This window comes from Python bivittatus, unplaced genomic scaffold (assembly GCF_059951505.1).
Source record: "Python bivittatus isolate LINGU-HERP-01145 unplaced genomic scaffold, Pbiv_v1 ctg000850_np1212, whole genome shotgun sequence".
Classification (NCBI taxonomy): domain Eukaryota; kingdom Metazoa; phylum Chordata; class Lepidosauria; order Squamata; family Pythonidae; genus Python; species Python bivittatus.
Window position 1 is genome coordinate 21050671 of NW_028277112.1, and position 26796 is coordinate 21077466.

The 26796-nt window shown below is 38.8% G+C and overlaps 1 protein-coding gene across 9 annotated transcripts in view; it reads right to left on the reverse strand.

Annotated features, from left to right (window-relative positions):
• Positions 1 to 6328: 6328 nt before the first annotated feature.
• Positions 6329 to 26796, reverse strand: part of NREP (neuronal regeneration related protein) — a 55343-nt gene continuing 34875 nt past the window's right edge. For all 9 annotated transcript variants that reach the window (XM_088129820.1, XM_088129815.1, XM_088129816.1 and 6 more), the window contains 3 exons: positions 21419 to 21490; positions 18722 to 18814; positions 6329 to 7990 (listed from right to left, as the gene is read on the reverse strand). In XM_088129820.1, coding sequence (XP_087985946.1) covers positions 7865 to 7990; positions 18722 to 18814; positions 21419 to 21490 — 291 coding nt within the window. In that variant the 3' untranslated portion in view covers positions 6329 to 7864. The remainder of the gene's footprint in view (positions 7991 to 18721; positions 18815 to 21418; positions 21491 to 26796) is intronic.

The window sequence follows — 26796 nt, forward strand, 5'->3', positions numbered from 1 at the left end:
TAAGAGAAATTCTCCCAGTTATTTTTAAATATAAACAGCTGGCTGTGTCTTAAGCTTTGGCTTAGTCATCTATGCTGGCCTTATTTATTTTACAAGTTGGCTCTAAAATGTCTAGAGGATCCAGGTGGTTTTGAATTGGAAAATTAAGATTGTACAGAAAAGGCGCATGGCTACTGCTACCAGTAGACTTCAACAGAGCAAGCAGACTTAACAAGTGGAGCTAGTGAGTCACAGGCAAAAGGACTGCCTTTAAGCAAACAGGAAGAGGGGAACTGAGAGGGAGCCAACATGACTCAGAGGGTAATGAAATTCGACTAAGCGAAATGCTGCTGTGAGAATTTGCTAACAGACTTTGCTGTATAACACTTGATCTCCCGTTTTCAATAAGGACTGCATTACAGCTAACTTCCACCAAAGATTTATACTAAAGCCAGCTGCATTTTATGCCTTTTGTAGTTCAGATGCTCTGACTAAACTGGAGCTCACACTTGTAGGAGGAATTCGTTAATCTAAATGCCCTAAATAGGCATAAATCTGAGCAAGTAGGTGGCTGAAAAAATCAGAGATGCCTTTCGCATGCTGCACAAACAATATCCCAGTCTAAATACCATTGAGCGACACTCATACAACTCCACTGCATGTTGTTAACCCGAGTTCAAAGAATGTGTATCTTGGAGAAACATTGCCTCTTCAGTGTATCCCTGCATGGAAAAATTTAACCGATGCTGATCAAACTGGGTATTTCAATGAATCCCTAAGTGAACAGAAGCTGACACAACTTCTACATGTTAAAGATTGCAACTTCCTGCAGATTTGAATGTGTACTTACTGTTTATGTGTAAAATTCAAAATAAGCAAATAATGAATATGGCAGGTGTGCCAGTTCAGATACCATTTCAGTCAGTACTTTGCAACACCTCCTTTGCCAGAAGTAACAGCTTTCAAACATTTCCTCCATCCAACTAAAAAACTTTTAATTCTTGTTTTCAGATTTTCTTTTTCACAGTCCCTTGCAGAACTCTTCTACCTCAAAAATATGCTCAGGTCTATTTTCATGCACTCAGTGTTTGACATTTCCCTTAGATTGTCCATACTATTGAAGTTTGGGACCAGAAGACCATTCAAAACCTTTAATTTCCTTTCATGTAAGTGTTCTGCAGTACTTCATGGTGTATTGGAGATATTTTCAGAGAATTGGCTTGCTGAAATATCCAACTCCTTTTCAATTAAAATTCTTTGACTGTAGTTTCTAAATCTGTTGATATTCTTCCTTGCACCCAAACCCTAATAGAATCTTTAAGTGCTTCACTTTTTTTATTCCAAATGTTTATGTGTGCATAAACATAAACCATGCAACAATGCACAATTGTAACTGAACAGTTCATTTTTTATTTAATCAGCCCAAGGCACTTTGTTCCAAAATGTTTTATTATCAAGGTTTTTTGCATACTTTAGATGAATGACTTGTGATGAGGTCAGAGTTGTCAGAGGTTTCTTCTGACAACTCTCCCATGCAGAGTTTGTTGTACTGTGGACACTTACTCCAGTGTCAGCTAAACTTTTCCACTGGTTGTTTGCAGAGATTTGTAGGTTCCGTTTTGCAGATCTGACCAATGGGGGGCTAGTTCCAGCAGAATTTTCTGGGTCTTCCAGATTTTGCCTTGACTTCAACAGTTCCATGTAACTTCCATTTCTGAATAACATCTTTGAAATTGTGTGGTGGAAGCATTTCACCAAGGTTATTTTATAGCCTACCCCTTGAAAGATTGAAATTTCAGATGCTCAGAAAGAACCCTGGTTGATGAAAGTAGACAGCAATCACAGCCTGGGAGGTTGGAAAAGGGAGTATTTGTGGCATTGTTTTCACCTGTCTGTAGGCCTAATGAGTCAATCATCTTTTGGGGTTTTATTGACAACCATTAAAAAAAAGGAGCAGTGAAACAACCACAGCTGCTGTATTCACTATTTCCTAACTTGAATATATAAAGAACTGCACATAAATAGTATGTGTGCATTCAAAGTTGCTGAAATATGTAATTTTTAACTTTATAACATTATAAAGGCTATGTCAGTTCCTGTTCACTTACAGCAGTGTTTTTCAAACTTGGCAGCTTTAAGACGTGTGGGCTTCAACTCCCAGAATTCCCCAGCCAGCCATGCTTAAAGTTCCTGAGCATGCTTAGAATTCCTCAGCCAGCACACACCTTAAAGTTGCCAAGTTTGAAAAACACTTAGAAGTTTTTTAAGTTAGAAGTTCATTGGAACCTAAGATTTGACCAGGGGAAGCCTAAGCAGTGCCTGTGTAACAGTGTTGTTAGAAATGTGATATCCCTATTATACAAGTGTTCCCCAGTCATATAAAATTTGCACTATTATCTCAAAGAGAAATAGCCATGTTTGCTACTTCCATTTTTTTAAAACGATGAAGTTTATTTGTAGATTAGAAATAAACACACTGAGAGAAGTACACAGCTAGAGCCCTTATTCATACATATTAGGGTTTTCCCCAGCTGCTTCCTCTTGAAACCTCTTGCATATACTATACATCTGGATCAGTCTTTGATGTGATATAAGGGGTTCTGGAAGGGGACATCCATCCATATTTGGAAGCAGTGTTGTGCTTGTTAACAATACATTTTCTCAAAGATAGGTTCAGGAGCAGCTTCTGAGATTGCAAATAGTGCATATAACTAGTGAGCTGTCAAGAAACATGGGATAATCATAAAAGTTTTATTCATAATACAGGATAATCTTACTGGAGAATTTTGATGCTCTGTTTGCTCGGTTTTGTTAGCAGGGTAGGCAACCTGGTGCTCTCCAGATGTCTTAAATTATATTGTTATAAACATCAACTAGCGTAGCAAATGCTCAGGGATTTGGCAGTTATAGTCTAAACATTATCAAGAGGGCACCAGGTTGTCTATCTCTAAGACAAAGCATGTTCTTAATTCAGTTTTTTTTTTCTAATAAGGGTTGGTATCCTTTCAATATACAAGGTGATTCTATAAAAATAGTTTCTTGTTGAATTTCTGAATAAATCCAGGCAAACATTTATTTTAGATGGCAACCCCCCGCCCCCAAATCTTCCTCACCACTAATCCACACAGACTTCTCTTGTGAAACTGTTGCAAGTCATTCAAAATTTACTTCATGCTGATTCTCATATATATATCTTGTGACATTTATTAAGTGCTTCATGGATAAAGTCACTTCCATTAACACTTTGTAAATTTTGTTCTTGATTCACTACAAATAACAAATGTTTGTAGATTCTTCCATCAATGGCTGATTTCTAGTTCCTACCTACAGTTCTACACCACTATATATAACGTGCCTTTTTCTTATTGACATAGCAGTATCTATGCACTTACTTGGTGCACATTTATGCACTAGACAGCAAACCTATTCATCATCTACAGAGATCTTATGTCAAGAGCTGTTGTGGCTGTTATGTGATGAAAAAAGAGAATCCACTGTGGCATCATTTAAAAAACAATACATCTAATTAAAAAGTCCTCTATGGAGCTCAGATTTATCCAGTTCCTCCATCATTTATCAGAACTTTCATCTATAGAAGAGGAACTTTCTAAATGAACAAAGAAGTAGCTGAGACTCTCAGAGAGAGAATTGCCCCTTCATACCCTCCCTTAACAGCTGCTTCTTTAGCATCTTTCATCTGGTTTTCTTAAAGGAGTATCTTTATCTTTCAAGATAGTAGCACCTGAGAAAATGCAGTTATAGGTGTGTCCACTAGATGGACTTTAAGTTCCTGCATACTTTTTGACTGAGATGAAACACACGTCTTTTTTTTCCCCCTTGAAAGAGGGAGTTCCATTTTTTAACCATTTTCCAAAGATAGTTCCCTGTTGGGGTTCGGTTCTGGATTTTGGCTGTATAGACTGTGCCCAATGCCAACTTGTGATTGTAGTCCAAGGTAGCTATTATTTTAGACAGCAAAAAGAACATGAAGTTACTAGTGCCTTTTCTGATTTTTTGAGTTTAGTATCAGAAGGCGGCAAAGAATCAGATAAATTTTGGGTGTCTTGGTTTCAACCACCACTGTAATCTTGTCAATGCTTTCTTGATCCAACCTTATCTTTCTAGCATTGAGAATCAAAGGGAGATTTTGCACTCCATTCTCTCTAGAGAGCATTAGTAGTAGGAACAGGTTTCTGGAGTTTTCCCGCCTCTGACAGTGAGATGATGTCACTTGCTAATCAACTACGCAGTTGAAAAAAGGGTGCTTGATTTTGGTGGGAAGATAAGGATAATGAAGGTTGCTGCAAAGCTGATTAGTGGGAGGGGACCTCCACCCTGTCACTAGCACTGGGATTTGATTTTTAGGAAGGAGTTGCAACATCAGTAAAGAAGCATTAACAAAGTCTTCTTATCAGAGTCCTAGTGCTGGTAATGACCAGTCAGTCAGTACAGATCATTTCACCACCAGTAGCTCACCATCTGAAGAATCCTTATGAGATAAGTGATGATGGTGACTGAAGATAGCAGGGGCAGTCTCAGAGCACTTTTCCTCATCATTTAGTGCCACATTCCATCAGCACAAAGAAACTGTGTCTCCCAGGTTAAAGCATGCTAAATCATTACAGCTTGAGAGATTTTGTTGTTGCTGCTGCTAGTCTGACCATTCTGATATGGTGAATTGTTCAGTCCTTGGAGAGCGCAGCTTTTGAACCATCTTTCCCTGGAGCTATCATGAAGGATAGAAGAGAATATGATTGGGAAGATGTAGAAGTTAGAGAAGTGGAGACACTGAGATTGAAAAAGGGAAAAGGTATGGAAATAACTTTGGGATGAGAAAATAGTTAACTCTCATCCTAGAAAATAAACGATAGGAACCTGGCAGAACAAAATTAACATCACTCTTTATTCATGTGATTTTGCCTGCCTTCCTGGGCAGTGGGAAAGATTAACTCATACCTGAGTCCCCCAAGCCCTAAACAGGGAAGATTCTTTTCCTGAAGTCAGATGTGACTGTCTTAACTTCCTTGGCAATTTTTCATTCATGAATGTTAAACTTGATATCACTCTGGTTAAGATTTCAGTAGTTCCCATGCTTTGCATGAGGTCCTAGTTACCAATTTAGGATGACGTTCAGGGTTGACTTCCTTGATTAATTCTATGACAACCTTATTTACAGTACAGTAATTTAGGATATCCAAAATTTAATCTCTTGCCAGGACTGGAACATGTGCTTATCTAGTCTGAGGATAACTGAAATACCCCATTATTGCAATACTTTTCCCCCCGAATACTTTCATGATTTTAAATCTTCATTTCAAAATTCTGTAGGTCAACAGGAAGAAAGCATATTCCTGGAGACCTGGTATTGTCACTAACAGCAATAATACAGAGGAATCTGTCTGAGATTTCTAGTTTGCTTTTATGCTGGAAGAGCAATACCACTAAGTATATCCTTTCTATAGAACTTCTGTCCTATGATTAATGTATCTTACTTTCTTTATTCAGGCAAGTTATCATTATGTCCAATGTATCAATCAATTCCTTTAAAACTGAATACATGGGGTGTCCCATCTTACACAGAAACTTGGTATTCCTTGTCAGATAATTTATTTAATTGTTGTATGCTGCCCAGGGTCACCTTGTGTGAGATGGGCGGCTATATAAATATGATTAGATAGATAGATAGATAGATAGATAGATAGATAGATAGTATTCCCCTTTGTAGACCTTCTGATCAAATCTTCAGATTCTCTCAGTGCCAGAAGTTATTGAAGCAGGGAGTTAACAGTGATAACCCTGAGGTTTTGGAATAATTTCTTATACCCATCCCCTTTTACTGTTTGGAGTTGATTCTTATTTTTGCCTTCAGAAAGGGCTGTACAGTAAGAGTTACTTTTGATTAGGCTCTCAGGGATTGGAAATTTCTGCCACATAATTTGTAAATTTGAAGATGCAATTTTACTATGGCTTTTTTCGTATTTTTATTTGTAATGCATTTGAGAGCCAGTTTGGTCTAGTGGCTAAGGCTCCAGGCTAGAAACCAGGAGACTCTGAATTCTAGTCCTGCCTTAGGCATGAAAGCCGGCTGGGTGACTTTGGGCCAGTCATGCTCTCTCAGCCACAACGTCAGGCTTGGGCGACAAGCCAGTTGGTCAGTTCCTGTTGCAACCAAATGGATCAACGTTTGGTTGATCCAGAAAAAAAAAGCAGACCCTGCACCTGCGGGAAAAACTCTAGTAAGAAGAAGAAAAAAACTGCAATGCATTTGAATTTAGGGGAGAAAGAATTCTAAAATGTTTTAAAACAATAAATATAGGGTAAGGAAAAAAAAACAAAATTTTGGTTACTCTTAGAGCTTGCATATTTATTGAACAAATCCTACTAAAAGAGCTAAAATACATTGGGTGTTAGTGCATTATTAAAGATCACACTGTTACAAAAGCCTACATTTTCAGCAGTACACAATTGCAATTATACATAAATGCCACAACTGCTGAATACTCTTGTTTGTTACATGTATATACAGCACAATCGACTTATCTAAACTACTAGAAAAAAAGTGCACAAGAATTGGGTAGGAGGAAGAGGGAGAGAAAATTAAGAAGTGCAGTGCATGCATTGGCATTTAACAGTCAGAAGCTAAATGGTTCAGGACAAAATCTGCCCAATAAAAGGAAGAGCCGAAAAGACAGAAGTTATATAAAAAATCAAGGTGGGCTTCCAGACTGTGTCTAACACAACAACATTCCATGAATAGATGATACTGTTTTGTTTTGAAAATTGTTTGCTAATTCCCTGGGAGCAAGAACAAAATTGTAAAATCCACATATTGGAAATATTGTGGAATTATCATAATTGTCATTTAAGAGTTCCCCATTTAAGAGTTTTCTGCATGTTTTAAAAAAGTTAATTTAATCAGTTTTTAAGATGACATTAAAAACATGCTAAACCCCCTTTTAAAAAATATGCTTTTCTAATGTATTAAAAAAAACACAAGAAGATCTTTAAAGATCATAAAAAATTATTGCTGTTCTTCAACCAAATTACCTAAACAGAATGGCAGAAACAAACATTGTAGTAAATTACAGTTTTGTGATTGCTCCCACTACCATTGCAAGATTGTGAGCACACCCAGGTGGGAATCAGTTCCTCACTTGCTATATTAGGAATTACTCACCCTACAACACTGAATAAGAAAGCCACACTGAAGACACAAAGAAACAAGTCAGTCCAGTCTAAAGAACGAGAACAAAGTACCAACACCTTCTTAGAACATGGAAATTAAAAATAACTCCATCAGAGCTACCTTGCCAAGGAGCATGTTTAAAGTCCAAAATAGCACCATTCATCAGTGTCTCAAATCCCGTGGCAGCATCTCAGTCACTTACCACAAGGAAACCATGAGTTTCATACTACTTCTATACATCAAAAGAGTACATGGATAAAATATAGAGATATACAGACAATTGATGAAAATAAACTACTAGGCTTGTTACATCTAAAATGAAATAAAAGGGGGACTCTCAGCCTCTGCAAGAAGCAGTTAGGAATCATGGAAATGGAGAGGCAGCAGTTTACCAGTTGCATGTGGTCAGTTGATTTTGGTTAGTGGAAGACATTGCTGTGGTAGAACCAGGCCTGAAGGCCCACCTGTAGTGTTTGTAAACTTGGGTTCACAGTGTGAAATTCTGAGAGCTTTTACTTGAGTCAGAATGGTCAAAAACCGGTTTATGGTACATATATTCCACTGTAATTCTCTAAAGCAAGGCTCAGAGTCCCGTACTTTTCTTCTTATGATTTACAAAGAAACAATTCCTGATATATGACACCATGATGACCTCATCAACACCCATACACCATATTTAATACAAATGAGGAGTAATGATTAAAAAGAGGAGAGGTAATTGATTTTGTTGAAATGGTGTCCATAGCCATTCACTGGTGTCAGGAACAGAGCTTCAGATGTTTCATTCTTTTTGCGATTGACTTCCTTTGGGATGGGAAGATTGTCCTATGTAAGAGGGGGAGGAAGAAGGAATTAGTTGCATCTCCACAAAGCCTGACAAATATAAACTCTTATCTCACAATCAACTGGAACATGTTCCACCATCCAAACATTTGTCCCAACATCAAAACAGGCCATTTCAAGCATATCAGGAGAATCCCAATTCAGAATGGCCCATTTTGAAATCAGAGAAGATATTCTGATAATTCCAAGATTAGAACATTTCAATTATGAAATATTTTATACAGTTAACTGAAAAAATCTGGAGAGGTGCTTCCATGGTAATTTTTTTAATGTGTGCTTTTAAGTTTTGATATTTCCGGGTATTATGTCTAGTCTGCTCATGATGAAGTTCTTTCTTCTCATTCAGACTAACCAAGTTGCTCTGCAGCATATAGTGACCTATTCAAGATACTTATGAAACAAGCTGTCGGAACTGGAAAATTGTAAACTGATAAAAAAACTGTAGTACTATTTTTAAAAACAGTGTTGTAAAATTTCACTGGGGCAATAATCCACTTAAACTGTATCTATATATTAAGAAATGGGATAGTTTTTTCCCCAGTGAAAAGTCAAACACCATCAAGAATTGTGATTAATACAGAAATCTTGTCATTACTCAGTCTGAGTAGATTGGCTGAGATGCTCTGCCTTGAAAAATAATTTGTAGGGCTATCATATTTAGGCTACAAAAATGTGGAGAGCCACCAGAGGGCAGCAAAGAGATACAGAAATCTTGAATTCTTTGCTGCCATTTATTGGTCATTTGGATTTTTCCAGATCAGATCTAGTAGTCCTAATAGTTCTATATTGTTTATCTATCATAATAAACAGTACATAAGATTCCTCAGAATGATAGCACACAGTTACTACTTTGCCTTAGGCCTTCTCTAACTGTGGTCATTGTGGGAAAGAAGGATGAGGCTATTTTGTTTATGTATTCATTTGATTACTATCTTGCCCTTCCTCTGGGAGCTTAAGGTGATGAACACTGCACTTCTAGTTTTTTCCTACAACAACCTGGGAAATAAGTTGCATTGAGAAAAAGAGATTGGACCAAGTCACCCAGTAAGCTTCCATACCTGAAGGTTGATTTGCACTAGAGTGTTCCCAGTCCTAGTCCAACACCCTTAACCACTTCATACTATTTGAGTGCGTATGTGTGTGTGTGTGTGTGTCACACCCTTCTCCATATACAGCAATGTATATGTCTTTTTCATACAGTCTTTCATACCTCATCTGAAAGGAATTCCTACAGCTTTCACAATTCATTATCAGAAAAAAGCACGCACAGCTATATCTCCCTCTGCACAACTGAAAGTGTAGCATCTTCCAGTGTACGTTTTCTAGTATAACTTTCCCAACAATGGTTTCCCTCAAATCGAAGAAAAGCTTAACGTCAATCTACTCACAAGCTATCATAAGAAGGGGGGAAGATAATCTTTTCTTAGCATACAGCAGTTTAAAGTCCACCTCCCATAAATCTAACAGTGCTGTCTGATAAATCCTTCAGTATGTGCTTATGTATGTATGTATGTATGTGTATGTGTGTGTGTATACACACACACATGTATATACACATACACACACATATACCTTGATTTAATAGTCCTTCATTTAGCAGACTCCAGTTACAATGGATGAAACTGCTATCTGGATGTTTCCCCAAACTAACTGAGACGTCTGTTATATCCAAAGTAATCTGGACAAGGCAGTTAAATTTATGTTAATTTTACATAATTCATGGCAATTTATGCCATTTGAAAATCATGCAAATAATTTTATAGCTACTTATCCTACTGAGTTTTAAAACTAAGAACATTATTCTTTTGAAATAAAGTTCTAGCAATGAAGCCGACAAATGCTAATCAATGAGTTGATCAACACAGTTAGCCTTAGCTTTTCCTGCAGGCCTTGGGCTAGGACAATACATGATCCCATTTTCTGGCAGACAGAGTGCATGACTGATGAACGTGGCTTTATATTGTTCTATTGGCTTATAGAATACATCCATTCATACATAATTTTAACTGCAATATTGTTTTGGGGGAGCTGCAATTACACAAGTTGGGCAGCCATATAAATCTTCTACATACATAAATAAATAAATAAATAAATAGATATCCATCACAGAGTGGATATTTGTACAGTTAACACTCATTGACATGTGTGTGTAGAATTACAGGCAAGAGGCAAAACAACTGTTTCTGTTTCTCAGTCACTGTAAGTAAATATACTATAATTATTCATCTTGGAAGTCAGAAAACAAATCCTAATATTAGCGGAGTATTTTTTTATCAAAATCCTGCTCCCAAAATTCCAGGCTCAGAAAAATTCATATGGGTATAGTTGTCCTTCAAATAACCTATTTCTAGAATATTTATTGCTTTGAAAATCAAGTGGGTATCAATGGGGGTGTGATGGCACATGCTTGATGACATCATTATATGTGAAGACCTAATTTGCATTATATGCACAATGACATCATCCGCTACTGATTTAGCACAGGATATGCTGACCACTTTTACCTATCAGTATCCAGTCAGTTAAATTTTGAAATAACTGAAGTTTCTAAATAATTTTGAAATACATTTCTAAATCAAGATAATAGTTGTAATCTCATTTGTGTATAAGTAATGACTAAGGGAGCTTTCTCTGAGTATTGTCCAACTGTAAACTAGTAAATGGTAAAACTAGTCTCTAAAATTCTCTTCATGGAAATTATTGATGTGAGAATCCAGAAACTGGGTACCTGATTCTTCAGATAGAAAGCCATCCTTTCCAAAACAAGTTGCAAATCTTAATCCATGTCAATAAAACCTTTATCAACTGCATTTCCATCTTGTCTGGGTTAAATTTAAAATCTTTCAACTTCTATTGAACTTCTATGAGCAATGAATATTTGACAATTGGGCACATGCTGGCAGAGGGAGCTTATCAATTAAAACTCAGCCTATCATAGTTCTCTATATTATCTTTTAGGTTGGTAACCTAAATCACCCTAATTCATAACATTCTTTTCTGCCAGGACAGATCTACGAAGGGGAAAGAATGAACATGGGAAGAAAGGCTTGTGGATACTAGACCTGGTGAAAAAAACAGTACAGGTAGTCCCCAGTTTAAGAACAACTTCCGTTTCCAAGGTCTGTCCTTAAGTCAAATTTGTATGTAAGCTGGAACAGTATTATTGTATAATACTGTATAAGTAGTATTGTGTATTTAACTCAAATCATTGTGTATTTAACTTGAATTTTGCTATAATATGCTCCGTTCTTAACTATGGGTCATCTGTAAACCAGGCATTCTTAACTGGGGGACTACCTGTATTCTGAGGCAGAAATTATATTCAGTACACCAAGCTCCCTCTTCCCCACCAACCACCTTCTCCAATCTTACATGGCAACTTTTCTGTCACTTACTCTGAGCAGAAATAGAGCAATTCAGTTTTTCAGAATAGGGAGAACCCTGATAAGTCAGATATAGTTCATTATTACATTTGTCTTTCTTTGCTCTGAGTAAATCAAAGGGTGATCAGATATCTACTTTTTTTCTTATTGTTGTTACAACAGTACGTTACTCTTTTCCCATGGGAGCTCAAGGGTTATAGATGCAAATCTCCTCTGATTTTAGCTCCATAACAATCCTATGAGATGACAAATAGCAGCTGGGTCAAAGTCAGTTTTGGTTGAGTAGATGCTTGAACATGGGTACCATGATTTGAATCCAACACTTTAACCAAAACACTATTATGGGCTGTTATTACAAGTAAGCTTAATTTTACATACTAGTCCTCAGTTCCAACAGTAGTAGTAAGACATAAATACGAATGGGCTGTCATGCTGACAGTTTCAATGGACAACTCTCATTCAAGAGAAAATGCTATTGTGCTTCTTTTTATATTCTTTCTGTGACAAAAATTAATGTATGTGAAATATTGGGTTAAAAAGCTGGACACACTGCATTGAATTTTATGGCCTTTGACCACTATGCATTAATGACTCTACTGTAAGTTGCATAGCATCCTATACAACAAAATTATTTTGTACCATTCCATATACTACACCTCAGCCTGAGAATCCAGAAATTATTTATCAATCCTTACATCAAGGCCTTGGTATATGAGAATTACAGTAATAAGATTTTGGTCTGAAAATGTGAGAAAATTGTATTTGGATACCAGAGGAGAATTTCCTTTTGGTATGATAATTGTTTCCTTAATATTATTTTGGTTTTGGTTTTTGGCTCATAGTTTTTTATTGTCAGAGGATATAGAAGAAAACTTAAAACTTGGAAGAAACACAGATAGACTAAAGATTTGGGCAGCATGACAAAAGTATTGTGTTATGCAGTTCCTATTCAGCTGTAAAAACAACTGCAATCCTGAAATTCTGCCATACAATCATGAGATAAAAATCCCATGTGACTATTCTAAGATCTGCAAATACAGTTCTCTGTTCCATATAGCCATTTATACATGTCTACTCTGTGAAAAAGAAAAAGGGCCTTTTTGTATGGAATTCTGATTTTTTTAAAATCTATTTTTTATTCTTCCTTCATAATATGTGGTGTTCATAAAACTGAATGACTTGAGCTGTTTTCAACAAACTTTTTTGGTCAACTAGTTTCTCTGATTGTTTAAAATTTGATCAAATACTATTGATGATAGAGTCCTATTTTACATAGTCTTACTACAATATCTACTTGGCCAGTTTGAGCTGATTAAGTCTTTAATAAAATTATAACAATACAACTTTAAACTTGTTTTCTACAAGGTACACTCAATGAGACATAGTGGTATTTATTTCCAAATAACCCTACTAAGGCTTGCATTACAAGTCTATTAATTGCTATGGAAAAAAGTTTAGATTTCAGAAAACATTAACAAACCAACTGAAGGAGCTTGGGGTACAGGTGGTGTTTCTTTACCTGTTCCATACAAAGAACATGGCCAGGAAGGCAGATAAGAATAAAAGTGAACAACTGGTCACAGAGACAGTGTCACTGAGAACAGTTTGGGTTCTCTGACAATGGGACATATTTCCAAGATAAGGGACTTACTGCAATAGGGCTGTACCTCATAACAACTAGGAAGAATGTGTTTGGATGACATGTTACAAATCTGAAACAGAAGGTTTTAAACTGAATCTTGTAAGGGAGGAGAAGGGAGCCTAGAAAACAGTGTGATACCAAGTACTGGGAGTGGGACTGGGAGGCATATGTGGGATGTGGAAATGCACAATAATGAGCATATAAATACAAGAAGTAATGGGTCAAGTTACATGATCCAAGGATTCCAGTGTCTCTATACAAACCCACAAAATATGTACAACAAACAATTAGAGATCTTAGTGCAGGAAGGCAAATATAATTAGGCATTACCGAAACCTGGTAGGACAAAAGTTATGAGTAGAATGCAAGGACTGAAAGAATAGGCCAGATAAAAGGGTAGGAGGAGTGGCACTATATGTGAAGAAAAAGCATGCATAAACTGAGATCCAAGAATTTGAGCATGGAAGTCCCGTTAAGAGCACTTGGGAATACAAGGAAGGGGAAACAACAAAGATATATTTGTGGAGGTATGCTATAGACTGCCAAGTTAAACAGAAGATATGGCTAATGCCCTCCTGGACCAGATTACAGAACTTTCAGCAAGAAGTGACATAGAAATAATAGGTGACTTCAACTATCTGGATATCTGTTGGAAAACCAGCATAGCCAAGACTGCAAGAACAACAAACAATAATCCTAAGTGCTCTTGCCGACTGTTTCACTTTCCAGAAGGTTGAAGAAGGCAAAAGGGGACTGGTTCTCCTAAATCTTAACCAATAGAGAGGAGCTGGTTGAAGAGGTAAAAGCAGTGGGAACCATGGGAAAAATAACCACATCATACTGGGTTTCAAGATACTACAGAAAGGGAAATTAGGGCATAATCATTCAAGCACACTGGACTTCAGGAGAGCTAATTTCAAAAAGCTTAGATAAATATAAGGCAGGATCCCATGGACAGTTATCATGAGGTCAAAGGGAGTGAAGAAATGTTGGGATTTTTATTCTCCAAAATAAGATATCAGTAAAACAATTGCACCATTCCAAATGAGAAGAAACAATGGGAAGCAACTGCCAATACTACTGTAGATGCACAGGGAGCTTTCGACTGCACAAAGAGTTAATACAAACATGTACAGAAAATGAAAAATAGGGTAATCATCAAGCAAGCATAACAGGAAGTAGCTATTATCTGCAGAAAGAAAATCAGAAATACTGAAGTACACTTAGGCTCACAAAGGAAATAATTTTTAGGTCACGTCAATAGTAAGAGGGGAAAAATTGTTTGGAGAAGTTGGCAGGATGGTAATAGGTGACAGGGAGAAAATAGAGCTTCTTCATTCCTATTTACTTCAATGTTCTCCTCAAATATGAATTGTGTTCAAATAGATGCAAGTAGAACTAACATAAATAAGAAGTGTTAACCCAAGGGAAATAAAGTGATAGATAGGGAGTGTGCAGCTATCATAAATGAGTTTAAGACTCCAGAACAGATTAATATATCCAGTAGTTTTGAAGGAACTTGAGAACTTTAACTTGGAGACCCTTTCTGTAAACTCTGAAAAATCATGGAGGACAAGCTTAATGCCAAAGGATTGGAGAAGGGTAAAAGTTACTGGGAAAAATAAGCCAAGTACTTATAGAGTAATCAGCTTGATTTCGATACCAGGCAAAACTCTCAAATTAAGTAGTTGGTTTATGAGCATTGATAAAAGACTGTATTGCTTGGCAGGAGCCAACGTGGATTTATCAAAAAAAAATCATGCCAAACCAGCCTGATCTCCTTTCTCAATAGAGTCACTGTGGGAATGTGAAGGACACAGTATATTTGACATCATTTAAGAATTTAACAAAGTATTAAATGAGATCCTAGTAGAGAAGATGACAAAAAGTGGGCTGGACATGCTACCATGAGATGGATACAGTACCAGCTGAATAATCTATTGAACATTCATGCTGAATGTTGAGTGGTATACTGTAGTGCTTCATTCTACACCATTCATTGTTCAATATACAGTATTTATAAATTACTTGGAGGAGGGGTTAGAAAACATGATTATTAATCTGCAGACAACACAAGAAACAGCAAACACCTTAAAGGACAGTATTAAGATTCAGGAGGATTTTGATTAGTTGAAACAATGGGCAGATACCAGATGGTGAATTTCAACAGGAATGAAAGTAAAGCCCTTCTTGACTGTGAGAATTATTATTCTCATGAAAATAAATCATGAGAAGTGGTTAGAAGGACTAGGGAAGGAGACATGATAGTGGTTTTCAAGTATCTGAAAGATTTTCATATAACAGGTGGGTTAGAAAGGTTCAGGATTTTCCGAATGAGAGGGCAACAAACAGTGGAAGTAAATTATAAGGAAGCAGAATTCAGTTGGACATGACAAAAACAATTCCTAAGGGTAAGAGCTATTTAACAATGGAGGAGACTGCCTAGAGAGATAATAGACTCTCTTTTGCTGGTGGTATTTGCAACGGCTAGATACCCATCTTCAGGGATATTGTAGTAGCAGATTCTTGCAATGGGAATTAGACTAGATTATCTCCAAGATCATTTCCAACTCTTCCGTTCTATTATTTGTCTGACTCGAATAGTCTTTGCAATTTCTGATAATTTTAGACTATTTGTACTATATTTTTAAAGATGGGATATTGTTGTGTTTGCTTTCTCAGTTGAACGATTAATTAATGGACAGTTTTAAGACAAAGGTTTCAGGTAGTGAGAAGAGCTGGTGAATGTTATTAAATGTTATTACTATTGGAGTGAGCTCAGATTTGGTTCCATAGAGCAGAAGGTAGAGGACTAGGATCTACAATTACTGACATGAGAGGGAGGCTATCTTTAACTGTGTTTCTTCCTGATTGTTTGATTGTTTGGGATGTGTGTTGGAAGGAGATGTGTTGATTGATTGAAGGGGCCAGGGTGGTTGGCCCTACCAAATTGCTAACACCTAGAGTGTACTGTTTGGGGGAGAGGATTGTGTAATTCTATGTTTGCAATCTTTGTAAATGCTGGGGACTTGGATATTAAAACAGGAAAGTATTGCAGTTGTGGGTGAATCTATAGAAGTAAGGCAGGAAACATTGAATTTGCCATTACAGGAGAAGGGAGACCAGCAAACCTGTGCCAATCCGCAGCTCCAGCTTAGTTCATTTACACCTGGTTCTTGGTCATATTATTGGCTTACCTGGCCTCCAACTGTTGTTTGTAAATGCCAGATCTGTATACCGTAAGATTTTTTTCATTCACAATTTGGTGGTGAACAAATTTGCAGACTTGGTATCTATTACTGAGAGCTGGTTTGGTACCTCACTGAGATCTGCTCTCACAGGCTTTGGTCCTTCATCAGCCTCAATGCCAGAGCCAATGTTCATGTATGTTCATCTTTAAAGACACTGTATCTGCAGCCAGGGCTCTGCTCTTGAAGAAGAGGGGTGTGAATGTCTATATGTTACGGTTGGCTAGAGGGACAAGCTAGAAGTGCTATTAATATATTGGCTATCCTACTGCCCTGAGCTACTTGGGCTGGATTCTGGGTCAGGGAGCACTTAGGAGTTTATGGCCTCCATGGAGACCATGGACTTAGCCCAAGTAATCTTGGGCATGATCCATGTAATTCCTACCAGCTATTTAGTGTGGTCAGAACACCTTCTGATCTAGATAACAGTGATTGCCGCCACGACTTCCAGGGGTGATTGAGCTGATTGCAGTGGTCTTCTCCAGACACCTTATTGTTTCTTGTGGGTACTCGGAGTTTTCCAGTAATCTTATAAGAAGTTCAGATGTAATGGAAGGCAATCCAGGCCCTTGATGAGCTTGCTCCTAAGCAGTCTCTCTCCATATCCCAATCCCAGTTGGCATGTTAGTTTACTGAGGGATTCTGGGAGATACAGCAACAGAAGTGATGCCTGTAGTGTATTCTGAGGAAGACAAGAAGTGAACAGACTGACCATTCACTTCTCATTCAAGCATACTCCATGGCAGTAAGAGAAACTAAGTGCCATAGCTTCTTCTCTCTTATTTAGTTGGCAGGCTGCATATATAAATAAAGTCCACCTGTATATAAATAAATAAAATATTGGTCCTGTCACTGGATCCTTTCCAACCCTTACAATCTATAATTCTGATTCAAAGGCTACATTGGAGGACGTTGCCTCTCCAGTTTCCCCAAGGTTCAAAAGTGCTTTTTATTGCTCTGTATACTAATGGGCAAGTAACAGCAACTAACTGTCCCTGGCTGATCTTCAAAAAATTAAGCAGGGTCAGACCAGATTAGTACTTGGAGACAACCATTCAGAAATCCCAGGACTGTAGGCTAGACTGTAACTGAAGACAATCTGGAAGAAGGCAATGGAAAAACATTTCAATGTTGCCAAATAAACTATGTAGACCCCAAGAATCCTGCTAAAGGGAGTCTTTATCTTTACTAGATGGCAGATGATAGCTAGAAACGTTACTGTATGCATGAAGCTTATAAGTCACCCCTTTGAATTAAAGCTTTAATTCTGGTATTGTTAGCCTCATCCATAACATAATTCGCCTGTGCAGTCCAAGCCTTAATTATGGAAGTACTAACTGGATCCCACAGAGTTGCTACAATTGTGGCATTCCTCATTTACCCACCCTGAAGAACAGACAAAATTAGAGGGAGAGAAAGAAGCTGTAGAATCACAGGGAAACAGCAAGGTGGCATACAACTCTTTTCCCACTCAGCTAGTCCGGAAGCAAAGGAGCAAGATGATTTTAAATGAATCTCTTAGCCTGTTCATAAATAGACACTTAGAGGAATCCAATCCTGAATAAAATAATAAACTAAGGAATTAGCATGACTGGAAAACCTAATATAAATTGGGCTAGACAGATGAAAGGAAGTACCTCTGAAACTCCTGACAAACAGAGGAAATGTTGCCTCTTTCCTGCAACTATAACCAAAATGGTACATGGCTCACTCATCTCCTGTTCCTCATAAACACATTCTATAAACTAAAGGCAAGAAAACAGTGCATGATGCTCAGAATCCAGGAACCATACACTTTTCCTTTACGTTCTTCATATAACATGCCAAGACATAATCTTGCTGTATTACAGTGGGAAGGAACCAAATAGTCATGGTATTATCAATTGCCACTCTTGCAGCTAGCATGAGATCAGTCCCATCATCATCCCCAAGAAATTATATTGACTTCCTTATGTCCAATTATGTCCAATTTCCAATTCAAATAAATATAATCTGATGCTTTATAAACCAAATTAAGTACAGGTAATCCTCAAGTTATGACCATCCATTCAACAACCATTCAAAGCTACGGCAGCGCTGAACGAATGGTACTTAGGTCTGGTCCCCAAAATTATGACTGCTGCTGTACCCCCGCGTTCATGTGATCAAAATTTGGGCGCTTGGCAGCCCGCCCACACTTATGACTGCAGGGGTGCTCCAACTCCCCCCACCCACCTATCTCCCCCCCATCTCTGCCCTTTTGGCCACCCTGCACAGTGGCACTCCTTGATGGCGGCACTGGGGCTGAAGTAGAACCACTGCCCCCGGGCCTCTACTTCAGCCCTGGCGCCACCGCCAAGGAGAGCAGCCTCAAGACCTGTGCAGTGGCCATCCACTCCAGTGCTACAGTGCAAAGCCCCCACTGCCCTGCACTCCGCAGGCCCTGCTGCACCCAGCTGACCTTAGCTATCTTCCTCCCGCTCCAGACCTGAACTTCAGCCCCAGCACTGGCGGTGCTGTCACTGCTGCTGAGGAGTGCCGCTTTGCAGGGAGGCTAAAAGGGCAGAGATGGAGGGGAGATAGGTGGATGGGGCAGTTCAAGAGGAAGCAGTCCCTTACTTTACTGAGGCTTGGAGCTGGGAGAGACCAAGCCAGGAATGGCTTGGACTGGGGTGAGTCCTTGCCTAACAAACAGTGGGATTTGGTTAATGACAGCAATTGGGAGTGCTGAGTTTGCCGTCACTAAACAATGTGGTCATGTGATGTTTCACCTAACAACCTCATTGCTTAGCGATGGAAATTCTGGTCCCACTTACCGTCATAACCTGAGGACTACCTGTAAGCCAAAACAACCCTATTAGTTGGAAAGAGAGCAGTGGTGCTGACTTAGCACACACTGTGTCTGCATATACAATTACTTTGAATTTTTGTGCAACAGTTGTTCTTTCACATCACAAACTAAGGCAGAGAATTCTGGTCTGCAGTCTTATTAATTTATTATCAATCTATTGTATAACCATTTTTATTACAGATTTTGACGAAATGGTTAAAATCTTCTTATTAAAATGGCCATAATATTATAGATATTGTAATTACAATCCCTAATTATAATACTATAATTAAATACCATCATTATCTCTAACATAAGGCTGATATATTAGCTAATCTTAATTACTGACACTATTTTATTGAAGACTGTATTTAGGCAAGGTTTTCAGGTTCATTTTATCCATAAGAACTCTAAAATGCTACAGATAGTCCTCAGGTTACAATAGCAATTAGGACCAGAATTTCCATCACTAAATCATTCGGTCATAAAGCGTGACATCATGTGACCGCATCGCTTAACAATGGCAATCCTGCAGTCCCTGTTGACATTGTAACCCTGGGACTGTGCGGATTGTTAAGTGGGAAGAGGTGGGAGTCCCAGGCAAGCAGGTTGGTGGGTGTGCAGGTAGGTACTCTGGAGCGTGGGTGGGTATGTGGGAGGTGCTCTGGAGTGCGGATGGAAGTGCGGGGAGTACCATGCGCAGATGCCATGGAGTGTAGGTGCTGCGGGGTGCCACTCCAGAGCACAGGCAGGTGCCATGGACAGGCGCTCCAGAGTGCAGTTGGGTGAAAAAGCAGCAGGAGCAGGAACATCAGAAATCGCAAACACATAACCATGGCATGTATGGTTATTCAGCAAGGACTACCTGTACAGTCAATCTAAGAAGACATCCAAATACAGTTAGTCCTTGCTGAACAACCACTAGTTCTGTGAGTTATGATGGGTCCTCGTAGCTAAGGCTGTTGCAGCATCCCCACCGCCATGTGATCATGATTCAGGCACTCAGCAACCAGCTCACAATTATGATGTCACTTGCGACCTTCACTGCTGAGTTCTGGAGTCCAAGGTAAGGAGTGCGGGGGTGCTGTTGGGGTGCCATGGAGGGTTGCCGCAATGGGGTATGGGAGGCCTGGAGAGGACCTGACAGGGCTGGTACTGGCTGTGCACGAGTCGCGGGAGGTGGGGGGAGGGCCAGTGCCAACTGGATGTGAGGCTGGGGGGAGGGCTTGGGAGGGTTGGTGCAGGCCACACGAGTTGTGGGAGGCTGGCAAAGGCTGGCGGAGGCTGTGTATGGGCAGGAGTGATGCTGCAGGCAGGAGAAAAAGTGGGAGCGACTTACTTGCAATCTTCCCTGCCGTTTCCTCACTGACTTTGCTTGTGAGAAGCCGGCAGGGAAGGTCACAAATGGCAATCAGGTGACTGTGGCTCCCTGTGATGTTGTAATCGGAAGCCAGGCACCCAAGTGCCCAGATCACAATCACGTGACCATGAGGGTGCTGCAATGGCTGGAACTTTGAAGACCGATTGTACATCCATTTTTTCAGTGCCGACATAACTTTGAAAGTCACTGAACAAATGGATGTAAACCGAGGCCTACCTGTATTTCATAACTGGAATCTCCATGGAGTTGTTCTAGGAGTATAAACAAGATTGCTTTTTAATTGGTTTGTTTTGCTTTATTTTTTAATTTTATTGCCAAAATATTGAGTCATCAGTAAATAGAAATATTTATTAAATATGGATAAAGTATGGAATGTACATGTTCTGTGCTTCTTCAAACTATGTTTAGCTTATATAAATTTCATATCCAATGTTGGATATTATAGTAACATCACATTTAAACCTACCCAGAAGACTAATATTTACTATTCATCTATAATACAATCACAAACCTATGTTTAATTTCACTAAGATTTAAATTGGTTATAAGGTAAATTACTTGAAAGCAAGTAATATTCAAGGTTTTCAAAAATGTTTTCAAGATTCTGTTATACATGTATATGTAAATATACTGATTTTAAAACACAACTTCCATTCATTCTCTGGAAATCATAAATTAATCCCAGCTAGTACAGGTAGTCCCCTGACCCTTAGTTAAGAACAGAGCCTATTGCAGCAAAATTCAAGTTAAATACACAATGGTTCAAGTTCTTTACACAATACTACTTATACAGTATTATACAATAGTACTGTTCTGACTTACATACAAATTCAACTTAAGGACAGACCTTGGGAATGGAACTCCTTCTTAAACTGGGGACTACTTGTACTACACTTTGATGTCCTTTAGCTAATGAAAGATTTTAAGAAGCATATAAATAAATATACCTTAAGAAATCCTCCATGTCCATGGCTCATTGGAATTTGTTTCAGGCTGACTGTGAGCCTTGGATAATAAACCTAGAGATAATAACGCAATAAAACAAGTAGTTGTCATGATTTTACTTTGGATAACTGATCATTAACAAATCTATGTAAACGAGATTGCAAACATTTTCAGGAATCTAATGTATAGTCTGGATGTGAACATGAACAGTACCCAAACAGATGCCCAGAGATTTTAAAAAGCTAATGTCTGGATCTTCTGACTATTAAAGAATAAAGACAACATCTGTGAGAAGGCCCTAGAAGAAATGTCTTAGACACTAAGTGTATAACTCACACTTCTCATGGAAATAAATGCCAATGCTTCTTCGCATTATATATGCTTACCAATGTCTTGTTTTCCTCTAACACTGCACTGACCTATAAACCGAGTAAGGCTCTGACTCAGTGGTAAAAGTGATGCTCTGTATCCTAGGTTCAAACAAGGCATTCTTAAGGTAGAACTGAGATAGACTGTCTTAAATCCTGCACAGCTGTTGCCAGTTAAAGTAGCTAATACTGCACAAATAAAAATTACTATCTTAACCAACAAGCTTTGTATATCCCAACAAATATTTAAAACTAGAGTTGTATCCCTTATCCCTTATGCTTTACTTTGGTAACACTGAATATCAATTTATTTAAACACTAATAATGACTTCTGTCACCTTAATAAAATTTGATATTGATCAGGGTTATCATCAATTATGAGAGACACTATCATCCAAACATCTTATTTGATAGCTTCTTAAAGTCATACGTTACTGTTTAATGACAAGCTCTCAAATTTGATGGTCTTCTTTTTGGTGATGGCTTGATAAATGGGACAGAATTATACAAAAGTTATCAACCGATGTCTTTATATGTGTATGTCTATGTGTGCATATTATGCATTTGAAGGAAGTCATCAGTGTTATTTTTCCTTGATTTTTATGAAAGGCTTACTGCAACAAAACTGGTTGATACATACTTTTCCATATATAAACAACATATGAATTGAAGCATTATCAATTTTCTCTCTCTTCTTAAATCCTAGACATGCTGTGATTTTTCTAAAGAAATATTTATCATATTCCTGGATACTGACTGTATCCAGTCAGTAGGATTTCTATTATTATTAACTGGGCCAACCAAATTCAGATCACAACTGAGAGTCTCCAGTACTTTAAAAAAGTGGGAATTTCAAGCAGTAGTCCTCAGATTATGATGGCAATTAGGACTGGAATTGCTGTCACTAAGTGCATCACTTAGCAATGACAATCCCTGCAATCCTGGGTGCTGTTGTAACCCTAAAGTGCACTGGTCATTAAATGGAAAGCAGCCAGACTGCCAGATAAGGACCACGGGGGGGGGGGGTGCGGGGAGGCCGGGGAAGGCCCAATGAAAGCTGTGCATGAGCATAGGGAGGCCGAGGGAAGTGGGGTGTCAGGCCACACAAGTGTAGGGAGGCCAGGGGAAGCAGGGTACCACGTCAGCTAAGGGAAGCTGGGGGAAGAGGGCATTGCACCGCACAAGCGCAAGGAGGCTGGGGGAAGTGGAGCACCATGCTGCGTGAGCCCAGGGAGGCACGGGGAAGCAGGTTGCCACACCACACGAGCCAAGGGAGGCCAGGGGAAGCAGGGTGCCACCGAGCGGAGGGAGGCTGGGGGAAGCAGTGTCACACTCATGCAGGGATGCCAAGGGAAGCAGGGCGCCGTGCAAGTGAAGGAAGGCTGGGAGAAGTAGGGTGCCATGCCATGCAAGCAAAGGGAGGCCGGTGGGGGAGGAGGGTGCTGCACTGCACAAGCTTAGGAAGGCTGGAGGAAGGGACTTACCATAGTGATTTGCGATCTTCCCTGCCAGCTTCCCCATTGATTTTGCTTGTGGGAAGCTGGCAGGGAAGGTCGCAAATGGTGATCACGGGACTGTGGGGCGTGCAACCTTTGTAAGTGCAAGCTAGTTGCCAAGCGCCTGAATTGTGATCTTGTGACCGCAGGGTGGTGCAACAGCCGGAACTTTGAGGACTGTTCATAAGTACCACTCGTTCAGCGCAGTCACAACTTTGAACAGTTGCTGAATGAGTGCTCAGTAAGCGAGGACTATTGTACTTATTGAAGTGATAAAAAGGTAGTTCAAATGGCATTACACAGACTTTCTCTATTGGGTGTCCTCCATATGCTGAACTTTATCTCTCAGAATTCTTTGGCAGCATAGCCACTGACCTATGCGGATGAGAAATTATGGAAGGTATTGTTCAATGATATGGAGGGCACCAGGCAAGGATTCCTTTTACTGAAGGGAGGGAGGGAGGGAGGGAGGGAGGGAGGGAGGGAGGGAGGTCTATGTTTATATTAAAAAGCCATAAGGAGAAAATTAGCATAGCAAAAGTCAAAGAAAAATGCAGTGGAAAAATGGAAATTTCCTTCCAACTTTTAACAGGACGGAGATCTGAGATAAATCCCAAAGTCCTTTAGTCCATTATAATTGCATGATTAACATTCTGGGGGAAATTTCAACATATAATGTAGCTATACTACACAGTATATAGTAATACCCAAGAATTACTTCACAACCTTGGATTGGATTTGGAATGGATTGACCTTCTAGACATATTCATTTATACCTGGTGTAATAATTTAAATCCCTCTCTATGGTATGATCCTGAACCTTCAATTGTTTTTTTTTTAATGCAATGTATTTCATCCTCTAGTTTAATGTTTGTTGCTTTCAAATACAAATAGGGAATTTGTTTGACATGACAAATAGGCTAGATAGTCATATATCAGAGATTCTCTAGTTGATCTTGCAATTCTATGATTCTATGACAATTATTGAATGACTAATTCTATTTCATAGTCATTCACAGGTATCCAGAGCTGAGAACTGTGTTGACTTTTCTTCATTGACAGCCAGCTAGATAATAAAGATGAGCTTTGCCAGTTTAGGGAAAGTAGTTAGAAAGAGTAGTAATACAAATCTTCATTAATAAAAGGGCTGATTTTTAGATTTACAGATTTATGCTGCCATGACAGTATCCTATATCACCTTCACTTGATGGAAATTGCTTTCTTGTTCTAGTGTTGCACTGGATAGCTTTGATATAGCAAATATATAAATAGAACTACCTGTCAGCAAACAGAGGCCTCTAGTTTCTCTCTAGAGCTTCAGAACTAGAATCTCAGGGAGACAGGGAACTACAAAGACTTGTTCTGCCATAATGCTCAGGAAGAATATGCAGTAGTTCATCTAGAACAAGGAGCCAGCACAGTAGGCAGTTATCAGTTGATTTCAGTTTGGATCTGGAGGCCCACAATCCACAACTGAATGCAATCTACTGTGTGCTCAACTTTCTTGACCTACAGCTATAGTGAGCCAGCACTTTATCACTCTCAGCTTGCATGTCAGCAGGTAGTACTTATGAGGGACAAAATACATAAATATTTACTCTGCTAAAATCTGTCTACATAAAGAATTGCATGGGCTATTATTATTTTACTACTTAAAATACTTCATACTCCCTTTAAAAATAAGTTTCTCAAGGCAATTACAATAGTAACATATTCTTATAAAAATGCAATGACCTAAATATTAATTTAATATAAATAACTGTAGCATTTAAAAGGCAAGAGAATTTAGTGGTAAAGCTGTGTTATTTTTGGTCCCTTTTTTTGGAACAGGGGTTTGAGATGCAAAGCAGAGATGCAAACATGGCAAAAAATTCTAAAAAAAATAATTGCAAGAAAAATCAGAGCAACTCAGTCTGCAGGCACTCTGGGGGCCACTTGTAGGCAATCAAAATAATAATTAATTAAACCTAGATTGGAACATTCTTATAAAGGCCACTTAAAACCAGGCTATGAGGGAGCCAAGTGAACCTCATATAGAAGGGCATATCATAAAGTGGAAATCTCAGGAGAAAAACCTCTCATACCCATCAAACTGAAAGATCTCCTCCAATACTAGTCTTTCCTCTTTCCCATACTCAATACTCTGTCATATCTGAATTACTGCTACTCAGTATAGGAAGGTTTATTTTCCTCCCTTTATTTATTTTACAATGCTTATAGTCTGTTTCAATCAGATCTAACTCTGAGGCTCAGGCTTAAGCAATCGGAGATCTAAATTGGACAACAAGGCAAGTAAAATTATCTAACTTCAGTGTGCCTGTATTATACCTATGAGCTGATCGCAAACTGTTATGGACTAGTATGATTTTTGGTAGTAGTTTTCCTCAGTAGAACTAGACCAATGTACTTTTGGCTTAATTCTGTCTACTTTGTAGTAGTAATCAATGCTCAGCAGTGAGTGGCAAATGATTTTTGGAGTAAAAGAGTTAATGCCATTGCAAAATGTCTCCATGATGAATGCCTGTCTCATTTCCATTGTCCCTCTTCTCTGGCTCTGCATCTTCGTTTACATTCCTCTACTGTACAGTTTTTCTTGGTTCTTCGCATCCAATATTTGAAGTCACTAAATACCTGTATTATCAGACTGGAAAAATCCTAACTGGGACAAGAATGTATTTTCCCCTCAATCATTATAGCATCTTTCACACTTCTTTACATTTTTGTTTTGTAAAACAAACTACCAAGTTCATATTCTGGTCATATTTAACATACAGTGGTACCTCGGTTCACGAACGCTTCTGTTCATGAACAATTCGGTTCACGAACAGCTCCGTTCGCAAAATTTTGCCTCCAGATCGGGTTACGAACAGGATCTGCGGCCATTTTCCCTCCTGTGACACATGGTCGCGGCTTCCTGTAGGGAGGGGGACTCTCCCTCCAAGCAATATCCGCATCCCCACCCACCTTCCTGTCCTCCACGCCAGAAGTCGCATCGAGCAAGGTTAGCTTTCTCTCTCTTCGTGCTGTACTTTGTCATATTTTTGCGGTTTTAAAAAACAACAACATATGGTTCAGAACGGATTAACCGTAATTACATTGAACCTTATGGGGAAATTTGATTCGGGACGTGATCAAAAATCGGTTGGTGACCGGAGGGGTCAGAACGGACTAACCGTATTTACATTGAACCTTACGGGAAAATTTGATTCGGTTTACGACCAATTCGGTTCGCGACCAGAGTCACAGAACCAATTAAGTTCGTGAACCAAGGTACCACTGTATAACCATGGGAGAAGTCATTGGGAAGGGAAGATCAATATGCAGATAACACAAGCAAGTATCTGATGTCTTAGGGAAATTGTCCATTTGGCTTAGTGAGTGAAAATCAGTCTTGTTACATATAACTTCTTCACTTACATTAAATTTGAAGGGTTGGATTAGAGCTCACTGATAAAATGCATGTTTTGCATACAGAAGATTCCAAATCAGTTCCTGGAATCTTCTGCAAAGAGGATC